At 40.3% G+C, this 24447-nt stretch overlaps 1 protein-coding gene across 1 annotated transcript; it reads right to left on the reverse strand.

Moving 5' to 3' along the window:
• Nucleotides 1-4103: 4103 nt before the first annotated feature.
• mapkapk3 (MAPK activated protein kinase 3) lies at nt 4104-24307 on the reverse strand. Its single transcript, XM_058373617.1, has 10 exons — nt 23754-24307; nt 11418-11557; nt 7684-7748; nt 7513-7592; nt 7262-7388; nt 6561-6636; nt 6306-6430; nt 5973-6058; nt 5777-5857; nt 4104-5037 (listed from the first exon to the last, which is right to left on the reverse strand). Exons 1-10 carry the CDS (start codon nt 24036-24038, stop codon nt 4879-4881), a joined length of 1224 nt encoding a protein of 407 aa, XP_058229600.1. The 5' UTR covers nt 24039-24307; the 3' UTR covers nt 4104-4878.
• Nucleotides 24308-24447: the final 140 nt, after the last annotated feature.

Here is a 24447-nt window from a genome sequence, read left to right on the forward strand (position 1 = left end):
AAAAATTAAGGTAAGAAGAGAAGGTTGTGGGATTGAAGAGAAAGTGAGAAAAGCTGAAAGAATCAGACAGACGGCTCGATGCCATGACAACAGTCTGAACTTTCACTGACCTCTGTACAACGACAGAAAGAGCACTGTGAATACTATGTGTTCACCTCTCCACACACACACACTAACACACACACACAATAAAATAATTGACCAACAGTGAACAAGCATTCATTTTTATCTCATCGAATAAAAAGAACCCCATCATCACATCATCTTGTTTGTAAATCCAGCATTAGTATTGATGTCAGTATTAGTCATAATAATCGAGGACACTATAAATCTTCCAAAATAGTCTAGTAATGAAGCACAGTTACGCAAGTATTTCCCCTCTCTGAAGTTGACACGGGTTACGATCTGGTTCCAGCTGGTTAAACTGAATTATTCCAGTATAATGAACTGGTTTTAGTCAGAAACTGGAATGTTCCATGTTGAAGCCAGAAGAAAATCCCCATTCTATCCTGATGCTCCCCCCCCCAAATATTTTCTCAACCCTTTGTGTCATCCAGCACATAACTCCTCTCTCTCTATCTCTCGTCCTTTTAGTCTCTCAGTTCAAATTAATTTGAGATCGCTTCGTTGTGATAAAGTATTTATTATCTTTTAAAGAGAGAAGGTACAATACAATAATCATTAAAAATTAATGGACGACGATCTTCTCCCCGAACCCAACCTACAGAGCTACAGGAGTGTAAGTTACATTTTGCTCAGCTTTTTGTCTGGAGATAAAATATAGTGTTCAACACACACACACACACACACACACACACACACAGAAATGCAACAACAACAACTTTGCAAAAGAATGTGTGAGAATGTTTGAGAAGTGGCTGTGAGTTTATTGGTCATTTTTATAGCTTTTAGAAAAGAAGCTGCTTTGGTTTCTTGTGCTTCTCGTTTTTTATGACGTGTCTTTGAGTTGCCTTTATGTTTCTGGGTTCTGCGACACCCCAAAGATTTCACTGACTTTACTATGCCAACAGCCGCGACGTTTTATTTCCAATGTGAAGCGTGATAGTGTTTTACTCCTTAAGGTCAGTGACCATCTGCTGTGATTTCTGTGTGTTAAGTTCCAGCTTGTTTTTGTCTGCACCGGGTTGTTATGGACGTCACCAGCTGTCGGTAATAGACTGCCACTGCTGGGACCGAGGGCAAGGCCTTTAACCTGCTGTATCAGGGCTGACCCTTTGCTCTGACCCTAACTTCCTAACAAGCTGGGATCGACTAAAAGAATTTGACCACACTGTAACGTCTGAGGCACAAACTACAAATTCTAAACAAGTTTATTGGATAGCTGAAGGTTCTTGGCCTCCTAAAAGGGTCAGAGGAACCTATTTTTAGTGCATATAGAGCTCTTGCTACTTATTTATCTAAGAATTATTCCAAATGAATTCAATCATCAGTTGTTGTTGTTGTTTTTTTTTTGCTGTTTACAGGAAAATGTTTGTATTTATGGGAAATGTTTTGAGGAAGCTGCTTTGCACCATCTGTTTTGTCATTCTGCAGGTGAAGAAATGTTTCTTTTGAACAAAGCCTTGTTTATACACAAGCCTTGTTTGGGAAGCTTAATTTCTTGCAACAGCATGTTGAACACAAAGAGTGGAGCAAGAGCACTTAGTCAGACACAATGCTCCGTCTTCTCACTGTGGGTTTGTCCGGTCTGACTGTTACACATGATCCCAGATCAGCAGTCCAGATCTGTGTTCCTCAGGGTACAAACACTGTGACAGTCCCCTGGAGCGGTGCATGAGGTCTGATGATGTGGTTCGTATTTGAGTATGTAGAGTATAAAGTGTACTGTGGTTCAAGGGACAGAAGTCGTACCCTTGAGGTTCACCTTTTCTGTGTCTTTGTCTGATCTAGGATCAGCCTATTCACGTGTCTCTAAAACAGTATAAACCTGTTACTCTTGATTTGACAGGTAGTACGATTATAGTAGCACACGTCGGCATGTGAAATATGAGAGACTGACTCGGTTGTTCAGTCATTCGAGTCACAGATGAATCGCTGTCGCCCTTTAAGACAGAAACTGGGTGAAAGGTCGCTCCGGCTTTAACATATTCATAAGGCAGCAGTCTGACAGGCGGAAGCTGGATCTCGTCCATATCTCTGCTGCTTTCTGTTATTTATACACCATGGAGGCTCGGGAGAAAGAGAACACACAGATTAACCTGTGAATTTGGGCCTGCATTGCTGCTTTGCTTCGTTTACATTCCTGCTTTCCTTTCCTTTTTTTTGTCACTCGGAGGCTGGGTCTCTAAAAATGCAGTGTTTATATAAGCAAGGGTTGGGCACGCTTTACCCCATAGCCTCTTCATCCTCAAGGTGGCAGGAAAACAAAGCTCTTTACACACGTGGGTTTACAGTTTAACCGTCCGGGAAAAACAACCTAACACACCGGGCTGTACTGCGGTTCAGTTCAGAGATACTGTAGAGCCTGTGTTCCCTGAGACGAGACACACTGGGTAGAGCAAATTCAGCAGATAGATAGATAGATAGATAGACAGAATAGATAGATAGATAGATAGATAGATAGATAGATAGATAGATAGATAGATAGATAGATAGATAGATAGATAGACAGAATAGATAGATAGATAGATAGATAGATAGATAGATAGATAGACAGAATAGATAGATAGATAGATAGATAGATAGATAGATAGATAGATAGATAGATAGATAGATAGATAGACAGACAGACAGATAGATAGATAGATAGATAGATAGATAGATAGATAGATAGATAGATAGATAGACAGGCAGATAGACAGCTAGACGGAATAGATAGACAGACAGACAGATAGATAGATAGATAGATAGATAGATAGATAGATAGATAGATAGATAGATAGATAGATAGACAGACAGACAGACAGACAGATAGATAGATAGATAGATAGATAGATAGATAGATAGATAGATAGACAGGCAGATAGACGGAATAGATAGACAGACAGACAGACAGATAGATAGATAGATAGATAGATAGATAGATAGATAGATAGATAGATAGATAGATAGATAGACAGACAGACAGACAGACAGATAGATAGATAGATAGATAGATAGACAGACAGACAGACAGACAGACAGACAGACAGACAGACAGACAGATAGATAGATAGATAGATAGATAGATAGACAGACAGACAGACAGACAGACAGACAGACAGACAGATAGATAGATAGATAGATAGATAGATAGATAGATAGATAGACAGGCAGATAGACAGGCAGATAGACAGCTAGACGGAATAGACAGACAGACAGACAGACAGACAGATAGATAGATAGATAGATAGACAGTAGACAGACAGACAGATAGATAGATAGATAGATAGATAGATAGATAGATAGATAGATAGATAGATAGATAGATAGATAGATAGATAGATAGATAGATAGATAGATCAACAATATCTATATAAAACTAGATAAACAGTTAAGAAAGAAGAAGGTTGTTTACAATGTGCACATTTCATCATCAGAGGGTTTAGAGGTTCCTGATGGTTCCAGGTAAGATTAAGGGATATTATGTAATGAGGATGCTTCCAGGAATGCTTTTTATCTCTTTAGTAGCCGTCTTATAGGTTTAATGCAGCTTTGGAGGCTGGAAAAAAATGAATTTCTGATTAGGAAAAAAAACAAAGAAAGACGGAACAATCTCCTCGACCTCTGAGTTCATCAAAATTCCATAATTTCACATTCAGACAGGTGAACCAGCCAGACCGATGGGGTTTGGATCATCTTTTGTAGATATTTGTAGACATAAAAACCTCAAATCTGTGATGGAATTATTCTATTAGTTTTTCTTTCATGTAGAATGTTCTTGATGAGCACTTTCACTTCTAACCTAGTAATTATCACCAAATTATTATCAAATCAATGTGTTCAGGACTTTTTCCATGACTTAAAATTACACCAATTAATTATCCAATATATAAGTAAAGAGTCATTCACATACAGACATTTACAGTCATATATATCGTGGGAATGTCGGCATGAATGATAACGTTCTACGGAAATTAGGAGAAAAGACGCATCTTCAGTCGTGATTTATTATTTTTTTTTATTAAAACAATGTTGCCTTAAATACAGTGGCTGCTCTCTGATAAATCTTATTTAGCAAAGTCATAATAAAAGACTCAAACAACAGCAAAAAATAAAATAAAATAAAAATCCCTTCTTATTTTGGCCACGATGTTTGCGGAAAGGGTCATAACAAACCACGGAAAATAAAAACTTTTCTGAATAAAAAAGAGGGGCTAACAGACAAATTCAAACAGAGCATCCTGTGCTGTAATGATGATGATGATGATGATGATGATGAAGATGGTGATGCAGCAACCCACGCATGAAGTACAAAACACACACACAATCTGTCCTTCTAAAGAGTGTGTCCTTTGACGTGTGTGTTCCCATTGAGTGTCGACGAGGAAGAGGAGGCAGTGAGGAAGGATCACCTTTACACTGGCAGTGTGCTGACTGTGCGTAGTGTCCAGGGAAAACTTCCGTATTAATAAACTCAAGTGCCTTGTGAATGCACCACACACACGCACACACACACACACACACACACACATATCTAAAACACACAGTTGCAACTGAATGTGTTACAAATATTTTTAAAAAATATGAACACCACATCTGTAAGAATACAAATCTAACCGTCTACACACACGTGTGTGTGTGTGTGTGTGTATGATGTGCTGGTTATGCTGATGTCCTCATTCTGTCCTCACTTTCGCTTCCCTCTCCACCCCTCCGTGCATCACTCATCTATAAATCTGTCCCTTTTTCCTCATCTTTCTTTCTCTCCTTCAGACCTCATTGGCTGTTACAGACAGTGGCTCCGCCCTTTCCGCCGGCCGCTGCCGCTTTCTTCCTCCTCTTGTTGAGCAGCGGGTTGCTGGATGTGTCCAAGTCCTTAATCTTCACCTGGTCGTAGTCCACACGCATGGTGGCAAGAGCACTCGTCATCTCCTCCTGCACGCACACACACACACACACACACACACACACAAGAAAGCATGTCAAACAACTCAAACAATAAAGCAAGAAAAATTTGTCATTATACATCTAAGTAAACCGAATTATGCCTTAAGAAAATTTAAAATGGAAGTCTGGGGTAAAAAAAAGGTGGAGTGTGCTGCCCTCTAGTGGCGGAAAGTGCAAAGTACAACAACACGACGCTTCCATATGCGAGATTGTACAGGATACATTTAAATTACATTGAAATTTATAACAATTTTATTTTTTAAAAAGTATATGGAATTAAATAAATAAATAAATATTTTTTATTTAATTTATTATTAATTGCTATTTTTTTTGTTTCAGTTTTAAGTAACTTTGTGTAGCTTTATTATTATTATTATTATTATTATTATTATCATTATTATTATTATTATTTGTAGAGATGACTTTGATCCAATATCCTTTTTTTGTTTTTAATTTACCCAATCCCATATCCCAGGATGAAACTGGGTGTGAAAAAGATTAATTTTCTTTTTTTCTTTATTTATTTTTTGCAACCGGAAATGTTTACATTTAAAGAGACTTGATTGTATTGTCTTTTTTGGTAGAATATATTTATATTATTTTATTATATTATATATTATTTATTTTTATTATACTTACAATGTAGGAGGTTTATTCTGAAAGCTGTTTCATTCCCTGAATTTTTAAGCGTAATTTTTGTTGTGTGTGTGTGTGTGTGTGTCAGTACCTTCACTTCATCCCACAGCTCTTTCTCCTCAGTGAGGACGCGTGTGGTGTGCAGTGGTGTTGGGGGAACCACCATGGATTGCTAAAAAACACAACAGGAATATACACTGAAAAAGTGTAAAGGCCACAATCCATATATAAGCATCTCACACACACACACACACACACACATACACACACACACACTGCAGACTCACTGTGATCCAGGGATGGTTCATGAACTGTGAGATGGTCATCCTCTCATTAGGGTCAGTCTTCAGCAGCTGGTTAATCAACTGTTTAGCTGGATGAGAACACACACACGCACACACACACACAAGATGTTTGAGACACACACACACACACTCTTTTACGCAGTGGCACACACTAACCCTAACACCGAAAGCTCACACATTTTAAAGACAAAAGCAGAAGTGATACACATTCAATCATTAAACCACAACTGCTGACACATTTACCAGGCATTACTTATATCTCACCCACCCACCCATACCCACCCAACACACACACACACACACACAGCAGCTCACCTTCCTCTGACACCTCAGCCCACTCAGGGTTGGGAAACTCGTACTGGCCCATGCGGATGCGCCGCTTCATGCCGGGGGAAATCGCCTGACCCGTGTTAGAGTAGAACGGTGGGAAGCCACACAACCTTCACACACACACACACACACACACAGAGTACAGAGATTTATCAGCATGTTTTTTTCTACAATGTCAGTTACAGCTAGTTACAGTTGGTAAAAAATAGAATATTTCTCTAATTTTTCATTCACACTCACAGGATGTACATGATCACACCCAGAGACCACATGTCACACGATTTGTCGTATTTCTCAGGTCCGAGAACCTCAGGCGCTAAAAGAGAGAGAGAGAGAGAGAGAGAGAGAGGAAGAGAGACAGAGGAAGAGAGACAGAGGAAGAGAGAGAGAGAGAGAGAGAGACAGAGGAAGAGAGAGAGAGAGAGAGAGAGGAAGAGAGAGAGAGGAAGAGAAAGAGAGAGAGAGAGAGAGAGAGAGGAAGAGAAAGAGAGAGAGAGAGAGAGAGAGAGAGAGAGAGAGAGAGAGAGAGAGAGAGAGAAAATTAATCTTTTTCATCCTGCTTTACAGATTTATTTCATATGTTTAAAATATACACTGGAAATACTGAGTTGACTCTTTGAACTGGCTCTTTCTGGTGAGTCGACTCGTGCATCTAAAGAGTCAACCTAAACATTTCCTTCTACTGAAAATTCAGCAGTATTGTGTATTCGAGATTCTGTGATGCTGTTGATCATATAACAGTGAGACTGAGCTGAATCTCTCAGGCAAATCTGATTAGTGATTCATTCAGAAAAGCAGAACGATTCAGAGTCATGTGGATGTGTAACGCACTGCTTCATACAGACTCAACATTTTCAAAAAAACGATTCGTTTGGGAGCTGCAGGAGTCGACTCTTACAGATCCTAGATCCTTTTTAACACCGACTAGCGAGTTTACGTACCGACGTAGTATGGCGTGTAGCACGGCGTCTGCAGCGGGTTGTGCAGCGTGGTTTCCTTCGCAAAGCCGAAGTCTGTGAGCTTGAGCACGCAGTTGGAGTCTTTGCTGTTGTAGAGCAGGTTCTCCGGCTGCATTTAAAGAGCATCTTCATTATAGTGCTCAGAGTGTTCCACTATTACTTTAACACATACAGGAAGTTTTCTGTTACACACACTATCTCACACACACACACACATTCTTGCTGTGTATCACCTTGATGTCTCTGTGTGCGATGTTCATGTTGTGCAGATACTCGATGGCAGTGCCGATGTCTCGCATGATCTCAGAGCCCTCTACACAAACACACAAGCAGTTAGGACATTTCTAAAGAGTCTAAATTTGTTTGTGTGTATGTGTGTGTGTGTGTGTGTGTTCTGAACCTACCTCTCTCAGTAAAGGCCTGGTCTCCTCTGGCCTGAATCCTACTGAAGAGCTCTCCTCCTTCCATACTGCAACACACACACACACACACACACACAAAATAAACGCAGCATTAATCTCGCTCCTCACAAACAAAAACCAGACAGAAAAATAGTCAGTTGTTTGAAGAATGGGCTTTGTTTACAACATCTAATTATCCAGAACAAGCAACAGTAGGAACGAGAGAGAGAGAGAGAGAGAGAGAGAGAGAAAGAGAGAGGGACAGACAGATAAAAAGAGAGAGAGAGAGAGACAGAGAGAGAGAGAGAGAGAGAGAGAGAGAGAGAGACTTGTGTAAAACATTCCACTGAACAGCTCTGCCAGTTCTGGTGTATTTGTGAGTAAAGTCTGGTTTCCTCTCAGACTTTTTGTGTTAACTGACTGCACTGAGCTTCAGAGTGAGGATCAGAGTGAGGATCAGAATGAGGTTCAGAGTGAGGTTCAGAATGAGGTTCAGAATGAGGTTCAGAGTGAGGTTCAGAATGAGGTTCAGAATGAGGTTCAGAGTGAGGATCAGAGTGAGGTTCAGAGTGAGGTTCAGAGTGAGGTTCAGAATGAGGTTCAGAGTGAGGTTCAGAATGAGGTTCAGAATGAGGTTCAGAGTGAGGATCAGAGTGAGGTTCAGAGTGAGGTTCAGAGTGAGGATCAGAATGAGGTTCAGAGTGAGGTTCAGAATGAGGTTCAGAGTGAGGATCAGAGTGAGGATCAGAATGAGGTTCAGAGTGAGGTTCAGAATGAGGATCAGAATGAGGATCAGAGTGAGGTTCAGAATGAGGTTCAGAGTGAGGTTCAGAGTGAGGTTCAGAATGAGGTTCAGAATGAGGTTCAGAGTGAGGATCAGAGTGAGGTTCAGAGTGAGGTTCAGAGTGAGGATCAGAATGAGGTTCAGAGTGAGGTTCAGAATGAGGTTCAGAGTGAGGATCAGAGTGAGGATCAGAATGAGGTTCAGAGTGAGGTTCAGAATGAGGATCAGAATGAGGATCAGAGTGAGGTTCAGAATGAGGTTCAGAGTGAGGTTCAGAATGAGGTTCAGAGTGAGGTTCAGAGTGAGGTTCAGAGTGAGGTTCAGAATGAGATTCTGAGTGAGGTTCAGGATGAGGATCAGAGTGAGGTTCAGAGTGAGGTTCAGAGTGAGGATCAGAATGAGGTTCAGAGTGAGGATCAGAATGAGGTTCAGAGTGAGGATCAGAATGAGGTTCAGAGTGAGGATCAGAATGAGGTTCAGAGTGAGGTTCAGAATGAGGATCAGAATGAGGTTCAGAGTGAGGTTCAGATTGAGGTTCAGAATGAGGTTCAGAGTGAGGATCAGAGTGAGGTGAAGATACAGCAGGGTTTAATCACGCTGACACAGTGAAAAAAAACTGTAAAGGTGCATTGCAGAATGTATTATGGGTAGCGGGTTCCTGTGTATGTGTGTGTGTGTGTGTGTGTGTGTGTTACTCAGCAGTTCTGACTAACCACACTGCCAAATTCTCACAACTAAAAATGTTCCATGATTCAATTATGCTCTAATTCCAGCCTGTCTTTTCTTTTCTTCTGAATACAATCTCTCATTATTTCTCTCTCTCTCTCTCTCTCTCTCTCTCTCACACACACACACACACACACACACAAACACACACACACATACACACACACAAACACACACACACACACACATTCTCTCTCTCTCTCTCTCTCTGTTTTTTATGAATGGGTTAAGTGGAGATGATTTACAGGAGTCAGTGATCTGGATCTGACTCTGCAGCAGTGGAAAAAGTTGCTGTTTATAGAACACGGAAGTTTCAACACACAGCAAATAAAACACTATTCATTCATTCATTCATTCATTCATTCATTCATAAAAATCCACCTGCTTCACTTACGCTGAAATAAAACAAATCATTCACATTTCCTCAGCTCTCTCTTACACATGAAATGAAACACTTGTCACTATCATGCCACTTTGGGGGAAACACTAAAGTGTGCAACGCTGTGGATCCCCAGACGTGGAACATAAAAAACCACAGACTGGGTGCAGAGAGATATAAGTCATTTCCTGAGATGCGGTGTGTGTGTGTGTGTGTGTGTGGCTCATGGCTTCTCTTGCCCTGATAGACTCATACACACCATCGCACAGAAGAATAGGAGAGCTGGAGCTGGTGCCAGGAAGTTGGAGAAGTGTGACAGAGAGAAACAGAAACAGAAAAGAATGTAAAATTGCACAACTCTGCGGTTCCTTCATGTTCAGTCAACAAACTTTCCGCTTCCTGTTTTCCACACTTCTCCCTCCAGGCACTCCTGTTCACTTCCCCTAATACGTTTATACCTGGATTACCTCACATCAACCTTTCACAAAGTATTTTTGGCTACTAATTAGAGAAAGCAGAAGCCTGATCAATAATCTAGTTATACACCCACCAGGCATTACATTATGACCACCTGCCTAATTTTTGTGTTTTGCTGCCCAAACAGCCCTGACCTGTCATAAACTGTGTATTCTGACACCTTTCTATCAGAACCAGCATTAACTTCTTCAGCAATCTAAGCAACAGTAGCTCATCTGTTGGATCGGATCACACGGGCCAGCCTTCACACACCACATGAATCAATGAGCCTTGGCCATCCATGACCCTGTCTGCAGTTCACCACTGTTCCTTCCTTGGACCACTTTTGATAGATACTGACCACTGCACACGCCACAAGAGCTGCAGTTTTGGGGATGCTCTGATCCATCTAGCCATCACAATTCGTCCCTTCGTCAAACTCAAAGCTCAAATCCTTACGTTTGTCCATGATGTTATGATGTGGTCATAATGTTATGCCTGTTCGGTGTAGCTTAGAAAGATCATGCTATTAATATTTATTGTGTAGGTGTTAAGCGTTTCTGTATTCCTTAAATTATATGAAGTAAACTCCAGGTTGGTTGGTTGGTTAATTCAAAGGGATCACGAGTGCTCATTAACTCTGCGTGTGGAACTGAAATAAATAAGCGATTTTAACCTGGACACTGTAATTAAGTATACACTCAGTATCTCGTCACTAATTATAGGATCCAAAGCCAAGGTTCACATTACCGAGTCTCTCATAGGACGAGAACTTTATTCCAAACAAACCCGACTTTCTGGAGTGCCACATTTCAAGGGAAATGTTTTATAAATAAACATGTTTGCAGTACGTAACAAAAAATACAGATAATTAAGGGGCATTGTGCGTAACATCAACACGAGATAAGATCAACATATTTTGGGAAAAGTCGCTGCTCACTGCTTATGAGAAATGATTGCATTATGTGGAAATGAGCTGATATCGAGCCGTAAATGAGTGGAAGTACAGATACGAATATGATTTATGATTTTTTTTTTTTTAAAGAAAGGGAATCTGATGAGACTAGATCCCAAGGAAAGCTGTTTGTATAATTTCAGCTGACCCTCGGGTCACTGTGGTTTAAGTTTAAGGCTCGTGTTAGGACGTGAATAAAATGTGAATAAGTATCCACAACACAGTAACCCCGCCCTTCTGGAGCACAGCAGTCCATTATGTCCACTCTGGGTCAGTTTCCTTCAGCAGAACGAGCTTTTTCTCTATCATGACATGAATAAACAAGCCCGTCACAGCCATTTCCAGTCAGCCTGAGCAGCTGCTGATGACTGATGACTGGGTAATGCGTTACAAAAGGGCTGAGTGATGCATGCTGGGAAGTGTAGTTGAATCCTCACCATTCCATGATAATGAGCAGGCACTTTTTCCCGTGGTGCATGTTTTCATAGAGGCTCAGGATCCGCACTATGTGCGGCCCGCTGGAGACGCGCCAGTGCAACTCCACCTCGCGGCGCGCTTTCGGGCTGTCGTACAGAATCTGCAAAACACACACACACGAGCAAGAGAAAAAGGTCAGGAGGGAAAATGAGGTGCATTAATGCAGCAGGGTGGTGGGGGTGTTTCGTAAACATGCCCTGATGAGCTCAGCACTCAGGAAACTCAGGGACCAGTGGAAGAGGAACTGAAATAACAACAACACTCAAAATACTAGTAAAGAAAGTGGAAGTAAAAAAAAAAACCTCTGGCTTTCTTTATCATTTAATACATGCATGATGCACTAGACTGGAAGAATGAGTTTATAGCAGTATTTTAAAAAGTCAGTAACCTGAGGGATATTTTTCTTTTATTCTATTTAAAATAAGAAACGTTGATAGATAGTGTACCCAAAAAAACACCCAAAAACCCTCATCATGATACACTTCAGATGCAGATGTGTATTTTCAATGTGAGGAACCACTTTGCTAGCAAGTTCACACTTGATGAGAGATGAGAGAGAGAGAGAGAGAGAGAGAGACAGACAGACAGATAGATAGATAGATAGATAGATAGATAGATAGATAGATAGATAGATAGATAGATAGATAGATAGATAGATAGATAGATAGATAGATAGATAGATAGATAGATAGATAGATAGATAGATGGTCTAAGATACATGGTCTAAGAGTCACCAGCTGTGGCTATAAACACACATTTAATAACACATTAAAATACAGACATATGAATAGTGAATAGAAAAACCCGAGACTGAGCGCTACAACAACACACTAGAGAATGCTACACGACACAACAAACAACACATTACACCATCACGCTGGAATTTCCCTGGACGGTGAAACATCTTACACTTTATTCATTTAGTAGCCGGTTTTATTTTCCAAGCTGAAAGGCTGAGGGTTCTCTGCAGCATCCTGGCACTGCTCCTGTCTGACCTCTGGATGTAATTCTAGCCACATTGTACAGATGTGGAAAAACATTTCCACTGCGCTGGAGGACAGAAGAGAAAACCCCTTTAATCAATGAAGCAACTTTTTCTCACTCATACAGAAGCTTCCCTCAGTGGTATTTATTTTATTTTATTCCCTCAGTGGAATTTAGTTTCGCACTAGAAGCTGGGGGAACTTCCTGGTTAGAGAGGCTTTCTACAACATGCCATGTCAGGTCACACTTGTGTATAAAACCCCAAAGCCCAGGGTAAGTCCGTGTCTCAACAGGGGGCAGCCGGCCTTTAAGACAGAGAGAAAAAAACCCCAGAAAATCTAACAGAGGCGACAAATATATATATATATATATATATATATATACCACAGAAAAGTATTCTCAAATCTGGTCAAACCTCTAAACGGTACATAAAAACACGAAGGAAAGAAGGGAACACAACCTAAAGTATGAACAGAGAGGTGAAGGGTCAGGATATCTTTATATATGACACACACTGCTAAGTGTTAAAGCTGATATCATGATGAGAGGTGAACATGCTGTCATGTAAGGTGTAAGGTACAGTATTTTCATTTATCACTGAAGTATTTTAAGATCCCTCGCTCCCTCTCAGATGTCTCTCTCGGTATGTGACGGAGAGAAGGACGAGCGGAACCCCGGAATAGACACGAGGCTGTGACATTGCACAAGTCTTCCATCAGGTTGTATTTTTAGGAGCAGAGAGAAAATGAATCTGTGTGTGAGTGTAAGGAGAGATGTTAAGAAGGACGGCGCAAGTTTGACACTAATCATACTGTACCAAAGCAATAATTCTGTTCAAAGCACAGGAACGGTTCGAGTCTGATGTGAAGGCCCTCGTTCTAACATGTCTGATCGTTTCCATAGCAACAGGGACTCGTGTAACTGTTGTATGATAAGTTTTCTGCTGTGTAGCAGTCAAAGGTACGTTAAGTGCAACGTCAGGGTTTCTGTCATCTTGAGGATCTCGAGTTCTCAGTAACGTAACAAATTCTTTTCAAAAAGAGTCTTATCAACCTCAAGAGAGAAAAAAAACATAGTACACTTATGTTGCCAAAAGTTTTGGGACACTCCTCCAAATCATTGTGTTCAGATGTCATTCATGTGCATGTAATCTCCACTTCTTTTACGCTCCATTAGGATGCTGGATGAAGCGTGCTGACGTTTGTAAGGTAGAATAAATGAGCATGAGATCATTTACATGGAGAATTGCAAGGATTCTTTTTTCTGAGTTCTGGTCACTGAACAAGAGTTTCACAACAAATTCCAAATTAATTTTAGTAAAACTGCTAAACCACATTATCCTGATAAACCATTATCCTGAAACCTCGGGCAATTTTTCGAATATAAAAATGTAATGAGGATGCTTCTTTAATTTAACACGAATCGCTGATAGCAATTATTTCCACAGTTGCTTTTTTAAAAAATGTAGAACTTATTATTTTAATAAGCTGATCTGTTCAAGCGAGGCCGATTCGTTCGTACCAATAACGGGTTCGAGAAAAGAAAAGAAAAGAAAAGGCAGGGGCGCAGCCCGCTACAAACGATTTGCAAAAAAAGTGACACAATGCTGAATTTTAAACACGATGTTTTCTTCGTTTAAGCTCCACATGACCCAAAGCCACTGCATTACCATAGAGGACTGAGCGATGGGGCTTCATTAAGCATCAGTTCGTCATCTGGTTACGGGCCAAACAAACGAACAAACGAACAGAGAAACAAACAAGCGGCGTTTTGTATCAATTAAAGCTGAAAGCTGTTTGTGTGAGGATGAGGAGCAGAGGCGTTAATTTGCAATGTGGTTTAACCTCCGCCCACGTATACAGGCCGTCTCTGCTGATTGTAATCCATAAACTCTGAGTGTGTGTGTGTGTGTGTGTGTTGCTATTTTGTTTATATCACCAGCAGCTGGAGTGGGTCTAATCTGTCCCTGATGCTTGGTCACTCTTTGTGTTTCGGAAAGTAGTTTCAAGTTCACCTAATGACCTTGAATTTATGACCAAATAATTCTCTGTCTGATTTGTCCATCATTCAGCGAACAAACAACAAACACACACTAGATGATAGATGGAGGTGGGGCTGAAAAAGAAACCGAAAGTTTTTTTTTTTTTCCATTTAATTTTGAGGTTTTATGTACCTACAGCATCTCTGTCTCTCTCTCTCTCTCACACACACACACACACACACACACACACATACTAACACACACATGTCCAAATACCCATGCTCAGCAATCCTACTGTGTGTTAAGCCTCAGATAAGACAAAAGGGATTAATATGTAATGTAAAGTGACACACATGTGTAATGGTGTGTGTGTGTAATAGTGTGTGTGTGTATGTATGTGTGTGTGCACTAATAGGACATGAGGTCATGAGGATTAGAGCTTCTATATCACTAACAAATCCATACTGACTGTCAGTCATCACTTTTTTTAATCCTGTCAGTCCTCTGAGTGTTTGACACTTTCAGTTTCTACAAAAGTGAAAAAAAAATGAACATCTTGTTTATTTCTCCATTCTGCGGGACAAATGACAAATGATATATATCAATATATCAAGCTAATAGTGGTTTAAAGCAAGACATCCAGCTTGCAACGAAGATTATAACCATGATGGAAAGTGTTGAAGAAATCTTTCAGACCTGATCCATATTTCACATAAATAAATAAATAAATAAATTAATTAATTAATTAAATTTAATAAATAAAATAAAAATAAATTACATTAAATAAATAAATAAAAATAAATAAATTAATTAATTAAATAAATAAATGATTAAATGTCTCTTTAATTTCTTTTTTCTTTTACATTATTCACTGTAATATTCACTGTAATATTCTCATATAACAGCTCTGTTCTATAAACAGTCACCACATATCCCACTGTTATCCTGATAAAAGTTCATAAACCTCTCAAAGATTACTTTGACTTTTTTTTTATCCCCAATTACGACATAATCTCACACACTATCATGTTATCAAAGCAAAGATAAAGCACAAAATCTAGACTTTCAAAGAGCTCTATGGACCACAGGCTCAAAATGTCAGCTGTAAAGAGAATATTATTGTTATATTATAATAATTTATTACTGTGTCTGTTGGAGTGTGTTTGTGTTTGTTTTTTAAGTGGCTGAGCGACTACATCTCATTTCGGACTAAAGACTATCCTGTTAAACATTAGCGCTATCCACAGTAACTGTAACGCAACCTCCTACTGTAAGTACAGAAAAATCAGTAAGGTCTAAAATAAAGCCGCCTACTAAAATATGTGCATAAGTAATTTTTTCCACGGGAAAACTTCAGATCTCGTCTCAGTCTTTCACAGGAAATGTTGCCAAATCTGTGATTTTCCCACAGAAATGGCCTCTATTTTAATGAATAGTCACAGTGAGAGTTACACAAGAGTTATTGTGTCACTTACGACTGTCACACTGCATGAGAAACTCGCCGGCTCAGTGGTTAAAGTTCTTGCAAGTATTGACGTGGAGGTCATGCGGTTAAACGTGGCCACCGAACAGGTCCTGAAGCGCTCAGCTCTGAGCCTGAATCAGACTTTACCTCACTGGTTGATGTCTCCTATACAACGGATTTAGCTTCTTGGTTAAATATAGCTGACATTTAGGTGCTGTAAATGCTGTATGTGGTGGTCACCCTGCATTTAGACTCATGAGTCTGGTTTTTATATCGATCGCTCTTCATCACCAAGGCTTGACGACATCATCGACCGCTTGTGTTTTATTACCGTATTTAATTTCCTGACTGCGCAGGTTTAAGCTGAGGAGCGTGATTTAATAGTCTGTGCTGTGGAAAAATGGCCAGGAGATACCCCGATCGATTCTGGCGTCTGTGCGGGGAACATCAGCCTTAATGTGGAAGAAACGGCTTCAGGGTTCGGAACTGATACTAGCGCAAAACAACTGATACCGAACCTTTATCAAGTTCAGATCGCCGTGGAAACAGAAACAGTAAAGGAAATCTCCATGTTGAATATATTTAAATGGAGGAGTCTGTCAGAGATGTGTTGCTTCATTCCTGTGAGAAATTCGCGGTCGTGTGTTGCTCTGATGTCACAGGGGGGTTAAGTTATTGCTAGCACAGTTATAACAGGAGGAAAAAAACGTCAAAAATGAAAGTCGAGAATGATCAGGTTTCACATTTGGCTCCTAAAAGCTTTTTTTCCTGTCTCAGAATGCACCGTAGCTTCAAGACGCTGAGTCATGGCAGCGTCTCGGCTAGTTAGCGATCTGCGAGATGACAAGAGCGACGATTACCACGAAAACGAGGCTTTATAAACTGATGAGAGAGTTTTAGACAGACTAAAAGGCTAAAGTGCCTACGTAGAGATGAAGTCGCATTGCAACACTAGCAGCAGAAGGTCGAATTGAAGCATTGAGGTTAGGTCACCGCTCCACTAATCAAAGTGGAAACAGAATTTTTTAACAAAGCAGAAGTTTTATAAATAAATCTTGTATGGAGTTGCAGATCTCATTGAGTATGTCGATCAGGGAGCGAGAATGAGTAGAGGAGGAAAGTCAAGCTGTAGACGCGAGTGTTTACGATGATAGCATCTGGACGGGGTCAGAGCTCGTATTTAGACGAGTCTCGCAGAAACGGAAAGATTTTGAAGTATGTTGCAGATCACGGTCTTAGCGCCGCTCCCTAAAACAAGCAGAAAAAATTTCCTACGTGAATATATGCGTGAATATATTTCCTGAACGCTTCATAAACCATTTCAACCTTCTGCTTCGTTTTCTTCTCAGAAAACTAGTAGATAAATTTTCTCCTTTGTACCTCAGGAGAAAGGAATGCATCTCTCTCTCTCTCTCTGACACACACACACCCACACACATACACACACCTGTGTTTGCATTAAACTGCAGAGTGTGTGATTTATTAATGGTCTCAGTGAGTCATGCTATAGCCAGCTATGCGTTGTGTGACGCAGGCGTAATCTCCTGCTCTAAATTAAGCTCTCTGTAAAACATTACAGCGCAGCGTAGATAAATAAAAGCTCGGCGCTCACTTCATTAGATCTTCTTATCTGCAGCACCACCAATTGTCTTTACGGTCTCTGTGTCAGAGACTCACAGGACAGAGTACAGATCTGTGTCACATTTTCCTAGCGTTACTCAAACGCTCACCTCAACCTCCGCAGAGTAAACGACAGCAAGATGATATCAGGAAACACACTGTGAATAAATAATTTTTTTAGCTAAACTGATCAGTGGGTGTTTGTTTGCACCCAAGTGAACACAGCTTTGGCCACACAGGACTGCTATTCACTAACAAATTGCTTATTAAAGTTAGCAAGCTGGCTAGCATGAGATTAACAATTTATTTCATACTGTGTAAACTTCTACCTAATGCCCCTAGTGCACAGAGTAACAGTTTATTATATTGTGTAAACTGCTAGGCAGGGGTGTTAGCAAGCTATTTAACGTTAGGCTAAGCATTAAGATTATCTCAATCAATAGCATGCTAGATAAGATAACTGTTTTTCTTCTAGTGTTTGTTTGTTAGCTTACGCTTTCAGACCGACGACAGTGTGATAGATATTTCGGTTTTCACTCAGCCTCAGTTACGAACAATTCACTTTCCATTTAAGTGTAAACATGTTTAGCATCTTAAGAAGTATGGAGAGAAATTGAGCAACACTAAGCATGAATTCTTTCCAAATAAGAACCGAAGGATTTCAAGGAAATCCTTGTTATTCTTGCTATTTATTCAACCTGACATACGGAAGCATGGTCTCGTCATCTCACTGCTATCAGTTTAGAAAAACAGCCAACGCTAACAGGAAGTGATCCTGGGGAAAAACCAGGACTTGTCAGTGATGTACAACACTGGGCAGTTTTACCCTGAAACCCAAGACTCCATTATTCCACTCTACTCTTTACTAAGAGGAAAATAAAACGCAGCCATTTGTTCCTCGTCCAGGAGAAAGAACAAGAAGTGAAGAGTAGCTCTTTCTCCGAATACAAACTTTTAAGAAGGGAAACGTTTGCACTGCGCTGTAAAGGTTTAGGAAGCCTTAAGGGATTTTTTTATTTCCTTTTATTGATGTTTGTGTTTGGTCCGGTATTCCACCTGATATGTTATAAATAAAGTACAAGTTTCACCAAAATTTCCCCCTGAATGTAGTCCAGACTTAGCTTTAAGGGAGAACTGAGCACTGGATGTCATTTCGTTGATAATATTTTAGTAGTTTCAGTTTAATCCAGACGAGTACAAAAAGAGAAACAGACATGTCAAGTCCTGAGTGTTTGTTGATTTTAACAGGTACTGATCAACAACATTAACCTCCAGCATACAACAAAATGGAGCAGGTTTTAGACACTGAACTGCTCTGATCTACTGCACAAGCTGAAATGTGAAAGGCTCAATAAGTCAATATTGTGAATATATAACAACACGCAGAACTTAATTATTATGAAAGGTTCTAAAGGTTAAGGTTAAGATGAAACCTTTGCCCCATTTTCTCAGTCTGTCACGTGAAATGTAAACAGACGCTCGTTAGATTCTGTAGTATGTAATAGTGTTTATGTGTCAGGGAGGATAAAGCTTTATAAATGAATTATAAACGTCAATCAGAGCGATTAAAAGCAGATCTCAGACTATGGGAAAAGAATAGCCGTGACTGGCTAGCGAGCTGGTTGCTAGCTGTTATATTAAGTGCTTACTACAAGAATATAACAGCATACTAGCATTATTAATACTGTATAACATGATTTTGTGCAGTGTGGTAGCGCTTAGTTTAGCTCTTTAACCATCATAGTTTAGCATTTTGTGGTTTATTTCTGGAAACTTCCACCTGGGGCACATAATACTAGGTATAAAAATATATTCTGATGTATTTTTGTGTTTGTATATACCGGCAATAACTCAGCGTATCCCCCCCATGTTTGACCGGCTCTTATCTCTGAATGATAAACCTCAGAGGTCATATTAAAGTGTAAGATATCTGCCCGAGACAAGCTGCCTCTCCGTATTGGCAGACAGTCAGGTCTAGCAAGAGAAATCATCAGCTAAAGTAATTGAATTCGATGAAAATTGTGGCTTCCTTCCAAGCTCTCTTCAGTGGATTGATCGGTGCGTTACGGCCTGCTGCTGCCCCGCACGTTTAATCCGGCTTAATTATCACCTTTTACAGCGACAGGTTTATGTCTGTTTGCTGTGTGATTAAAAGGGAAATTGAGCGATAAACTAGAGTGGATGCAAATGAATAAATCACAGGACACGCTGGAGATAACAAGCAGGTTCGTTCCAGTATCACGGCAACCGGGTTTATATTAAAAAGCCGAGTCGGACGCTCGGATGTGTTTGAAATGAGAAATCAGATGTGATGTGTGTACAGTCTTCAGTCTCTGTGGAGAGTGTGTGTGTGAGGTCATGGTCAGGTCATCACAGCCTTCTATAATGGTTGTCAGATTTGTGATTGGACTCTCCTATTACCCACACTTACATTTCATATGGTATTACAGAAGGGGAAGAAGGATGCTGTTGTAAATCACATCATTTCTGAAAAACGGTGATGGAAACAGTTTTAGAGCAATTGATGCACAGCCGTGAATATAAAAGTCACATGACCTACATGGAAAATAATCTGAAGCTATTTAGGTGTCAGGTATAAAATCTTATAAAAAGTGTAGGAATAATAAATGTCTACAAAGGTGTTATTTAATATGGGACGAAGGGAAAAACGAAACATTTGAGACAAAATATTTAACCATGTCACAGTGGACCACAATGAAAAGCAAAATAAACTAATATACTGAATTTATATCAAACGGTTACTGCAGATGTGCAAGCTAGCTTTTTCACTTTAAGTGCCACATAAAGATTGACCGAAAGTAGGTGACAGTTGAAGGTATGTATTTTAAACACTCTGTGGTCAGACGTCAGGATGTGACGTCGCAGCCGGTTAGTTTCCCCCCAAAGAGGCTGAGGCTTATTCAAAAACAGTTTCCTTTAGTAGTTTTGAGAAGTGGTGACTGTTGTGAGTTCCTCAATCAGGTCTGCTTTACAGGGATGTGCTCCTCTCCTCCAGATCTGATACGTGAAAGAGCCTCCAGAATCAGCGAGTTGTTTCAGTGTAATAGGATGTGATGTTGTACTTTTGGTTTTTGTCCTGCATGAAGGTTTCAATTTACTAAGGATTCATATGTGTGAAAACACAAGCACACTGATAGATGATCGCGTCCCTGTGCATTCAGTCAGTCTGCATTATTTGGGATCTTATGTTGCCTGAGTTTTTCCTCACTGCACATAATTAACGCAGCCAGAAACCACAAAAACAATGTCTGAGGCAGAAAAACACCCACATAAAACTCCATCAATTCATCGGTCAGGAATACAGCGACGGACAAAAGGAAACAAACATTTGCAGAGAAACCATGAAAAAGCCCCCAAGCAGAGAGAATGCAGAGAGGATATGAATACATTATCCAATAATAATTAAATAAATTTTTTTTTTTTCTCTCTTTTTCCTCGTTTTGTTAGACCAGATCTTCTGAACACACTGCATTTCTGCTGCACTACAGCTCTGTGCTTTGGCTGAAGTTTCAGCTCTAGAGTGCTGCACCGGGACCCCCTCGAACCCGCCGTTTTGAGCCAAACCCACGGTATGATTTCTGTATTTTCACCTGCACCGAAGATCAAAACACACCAGGGTTTCGACTGAACCAGACTAAACTATGTGTGAAATCAGAGCCTGATATGTGCACAGCGGTGAGTACAAAAAGACAACCCTCTAAATAAAACCCCTGCACGTGAGAAGCTCTGATCGTTTCATCTTCGACTGATTCACAACTTTTGCCTGTGAGGAATCGAGTGTGAGCAGACGTATGGGAGCCAGTCTGATTCACTGGATGCATCGAAGGCATTTACATCCCCCCTCTTGTTTGAGTCACTGGAACAAACCGATATGAAGCACACACCCTTTTCCCTTACACAGGAGGGCTTTAAACTATCATACCATATCACTACAAGCTCGAAAACTGCTCCCTGATGAAGAGCCGAGTTCAAATGCAGCAGCAGGAAATCAGCTACCACATGTTTCATCACTGCCGGATCCGTTTGGATCAGAACACAATAGCCAGGGGAGGTCTGGATCAGCGGCTTTAATCGCCTGTGAATATACCAGCGGAGTAAAAGCTAATTAAACTCTTAACGATGATGTTGATTTGCTAAGGAGCCCCTTGATGGAGATTGGGAAGTGGTTTGTTTCTTTCCGTAGCCCTGCACTTATCCCTGTCTCTTTTTTTCCCCTTTATTCTTTTCACTAGTTTTCTGTCACAAACAAGATACCTTGGATATATATTTATAAAAATATATCTATATATGTATCTAATTTACTCTGCGATACGAATCTTCGGTTCAGAGTGAGATCATGTTCTGTTGTCAGTGTTCGGGTGGTGCTGTTTCTGTTCAAAATAAAACATAAAACAATAAAAAAGCAGCTGGATGAAGTCGACTGAAATATAATTACTGATGCAACACTAGAGAGAAGAGAGGGGAGAATTTTATCACCATGGGCAAACCTTAGAGTTTAAATGAGGAAAAATATAGACCAGCTACATACTGTAGATCTGCAGATTCGGACCACTGATTTCATTTTTATAAAATTGTCTACAAGCTAGTCATTAACGTGATTATCCAAGTGTTCTTTCCACTTACAGAAACCTCAGTTGAACTTTACACATAATTGTGTTACTACACATTTTTGTCCTGTGTGTGTACTTATTTTCACATGATTTGTTTCCTTCCACATGATGAAGTCTTCACATGCTGCATTCACGTGATATCACGGAGCATAACAAAATACTCTAGAATGCTAAAGAATTATGATATGACGCATATGAAGGCGATCATGTGTGTGTGTGTGTGAAAGGCTGAACATTTCTGTAAGACGGGGCGTTTACTGTTTATTTACTTTTACTCTAATAAAGTGCTTGTATTTATTCTTTTGTGTTATTTTAGGTACAGTTTACAGTATATCATGAGGGGTGTGAGAACCCTTTGTTTTTTTTAGTGATAAAGGTGTCAGGTGTGTGTTATCTCTCTCTGACCTGAACCTGTAACCCTAACCCTCCGTCCTAATTCTACACCATAATTACCACTGTAATGGTTAGCTCTACTCTACATATAAAATACAGCGATATATTTCAGTAATAATCATTATTAATGTAGAAATTTGGGTTTTAGAGACGAACAGCATGCCCTGCTTCACTGTTTCGACTGTTTAATATGCCTCAGGATTACACGTGAATATTGCGGGTGTCTCTCTCTCTCTCCATGACTACTACTATTACACACACACACACACACACACAAACACACACTCTGGCTGCCAGAGCTCTCAGATTTGGATTACAGCTCCTCGGTCATAAAGTCCAGGCTCGCATGGCCTCCCAGTGACGTCTCCCTTTCCACTGCGCAAGCAGCAAGAGTTAGAGGAAACCTGATGAACTTAGATGCATCTCCACAACAACACAAATTCAACACTAAGATTTGTTATTTCTATAAAATTATGACAGTTATTTTGTAACTCTACTCTGATTCAGCAGGAATGCCTTGGTGATTTGGGGTGTAGTCATAGTAACACAAAGGTAGACTTCCAGGAACCCGGAGTCCAGCTGCAGGATCCATGAAGTCATGGATACGTTTTACACACACGCACACGTATGTTGACACCTTTGTCTAAATTTAACCCTATCCTTGTGAGGACTTTGAACTGACGTAAATATTTATTGTAGCTGATTAATTAATAAAGTGCAAATCCCCTAAATCGAACCCAAGCTTTAATGACACAGCTGCAAGATTTCATCTGTTTGAGCTTCTCTTGATAGTTTTCTTTGTGAAGACCAGACAAAAGTCAACATAATTTCAGTATATTATCCTCCAGGAACAAAATGTACAAAGCAGAGGGCCCGTGGAAGGGGCTCACTACGGTGCCAGAATTTTTTTCCCCCTTAATGAATGATAATCTCTGTAAATCTTACGTCTTTGAAAGAAATGCACTGTAAGTTTGCCCAACAGCAGATCCCAGGGCTGTCATTATAGTCAGGAATGTGTGCTTTTGACTGAGAGGGACTGGATTGACGTTTATTATTCTATAAAACTTTTTTTTTTTTTTTTTAGAAATTGTCCTTATACTAAGAGCAATGAGGAAATCCCTGACCCCTGATCCTGCCTGTTACTGAACACCAGGATTCTCTCTCTCACACACACACACACACACACACATGTAAGACAGGTGTGCGCCGGTGCGCTTGTTACCTTCAGAGCGCACTTCTCCCCGGTTTTCTTGTTAAAACACTCCAGCACTTTGCCGTTGATCCCCAGACCGAGGACATGAGTGGAGATCTTGTAGTCGTCCGTCACGGCGTTGCGCTTTATCTCCAGTTTGGGGTATCCAGCAGCAGGGTTCGGGTTAGGCATGGGGAAGTGTATGGATTCGCGCTCCTTCTCCGGCTTGGTCTCTGCGCTTTCACTCCTACTCTCGCTTTCCGTTTCTGATTTCGTCTCTGGCTGCTCGTCTTTGGTTCTTCCATTTTGTAGCATGTTCCGGCTGGAAATGTGAGCGATTCCCAGTCGATGATGATGATGATGATGATGACAGTCCTCCCAGAATAAATCCGGTGTGATTTACAGGCGCGCAACACTCATCCCAAACTACAGCGCGTATAATCTGTACAGACTCGAGGGTGGCTCTGAAAGTGTGTTTCATTAAAATAAAAAAGTTTGTATAGACAGAAAAAAAAAGGTCTCTTGGTCCTACATATAAAAACAGCTCTTACAGTCACCCCTGTGTGAACTCTGAGCCGCAGTACTGCTGTGAGAAAGTCACGGACTTTTTAAAGAGAAAGCTGACCGGCTGCATGCGGGTTCTTCTACGACTCCGTGCCAAACGCGCATGAAGAGCTAAAATAGTGCACTACGGAGTGTACAAACCCTTTTACTTCACATCCTA

This window comes from Hemibagrus wyckioides, linkage group LG21 (assembly GCF_019097595.1).
Source record: "Hemibagrus wyckioides isolate EC202008001 linkage group LG21, SWU_Hwy_1.0, whole genome shotgun sequence".
Classification (NCBI taxonomy): Eukaryota; Metazoa; Chordata; class Actinopteri; order Siluriformes; family Bagridae; genus Hemibagrus; species Hemibagrus wyckioides.

Bases quoted from the DNA above. Each gene is read 5' to 3' on its own strand.
- mapkapk3 (XM_058373617.1), bottom strand. From the start codon at position 24,038: ATGCTACAAAATGGAAGAACCAAAGACGAGCAGCCAGAGACGAAATCA. The intron at 7,749-11,417 runs GTGAGGATTCAA...TGTGTGTTGCAG, and splicing joins CTGCTCATTATCATGGAATG to TATGGAAGGAGGAGAGCTCT. The intron at 6,431-6,560 runs GTGAGTGTGAAT...GTGTGTGTGAAG, and splicing joins GGTGTGATCATGTACATCCT to GTTGTGTGGCTTCCCACCGT.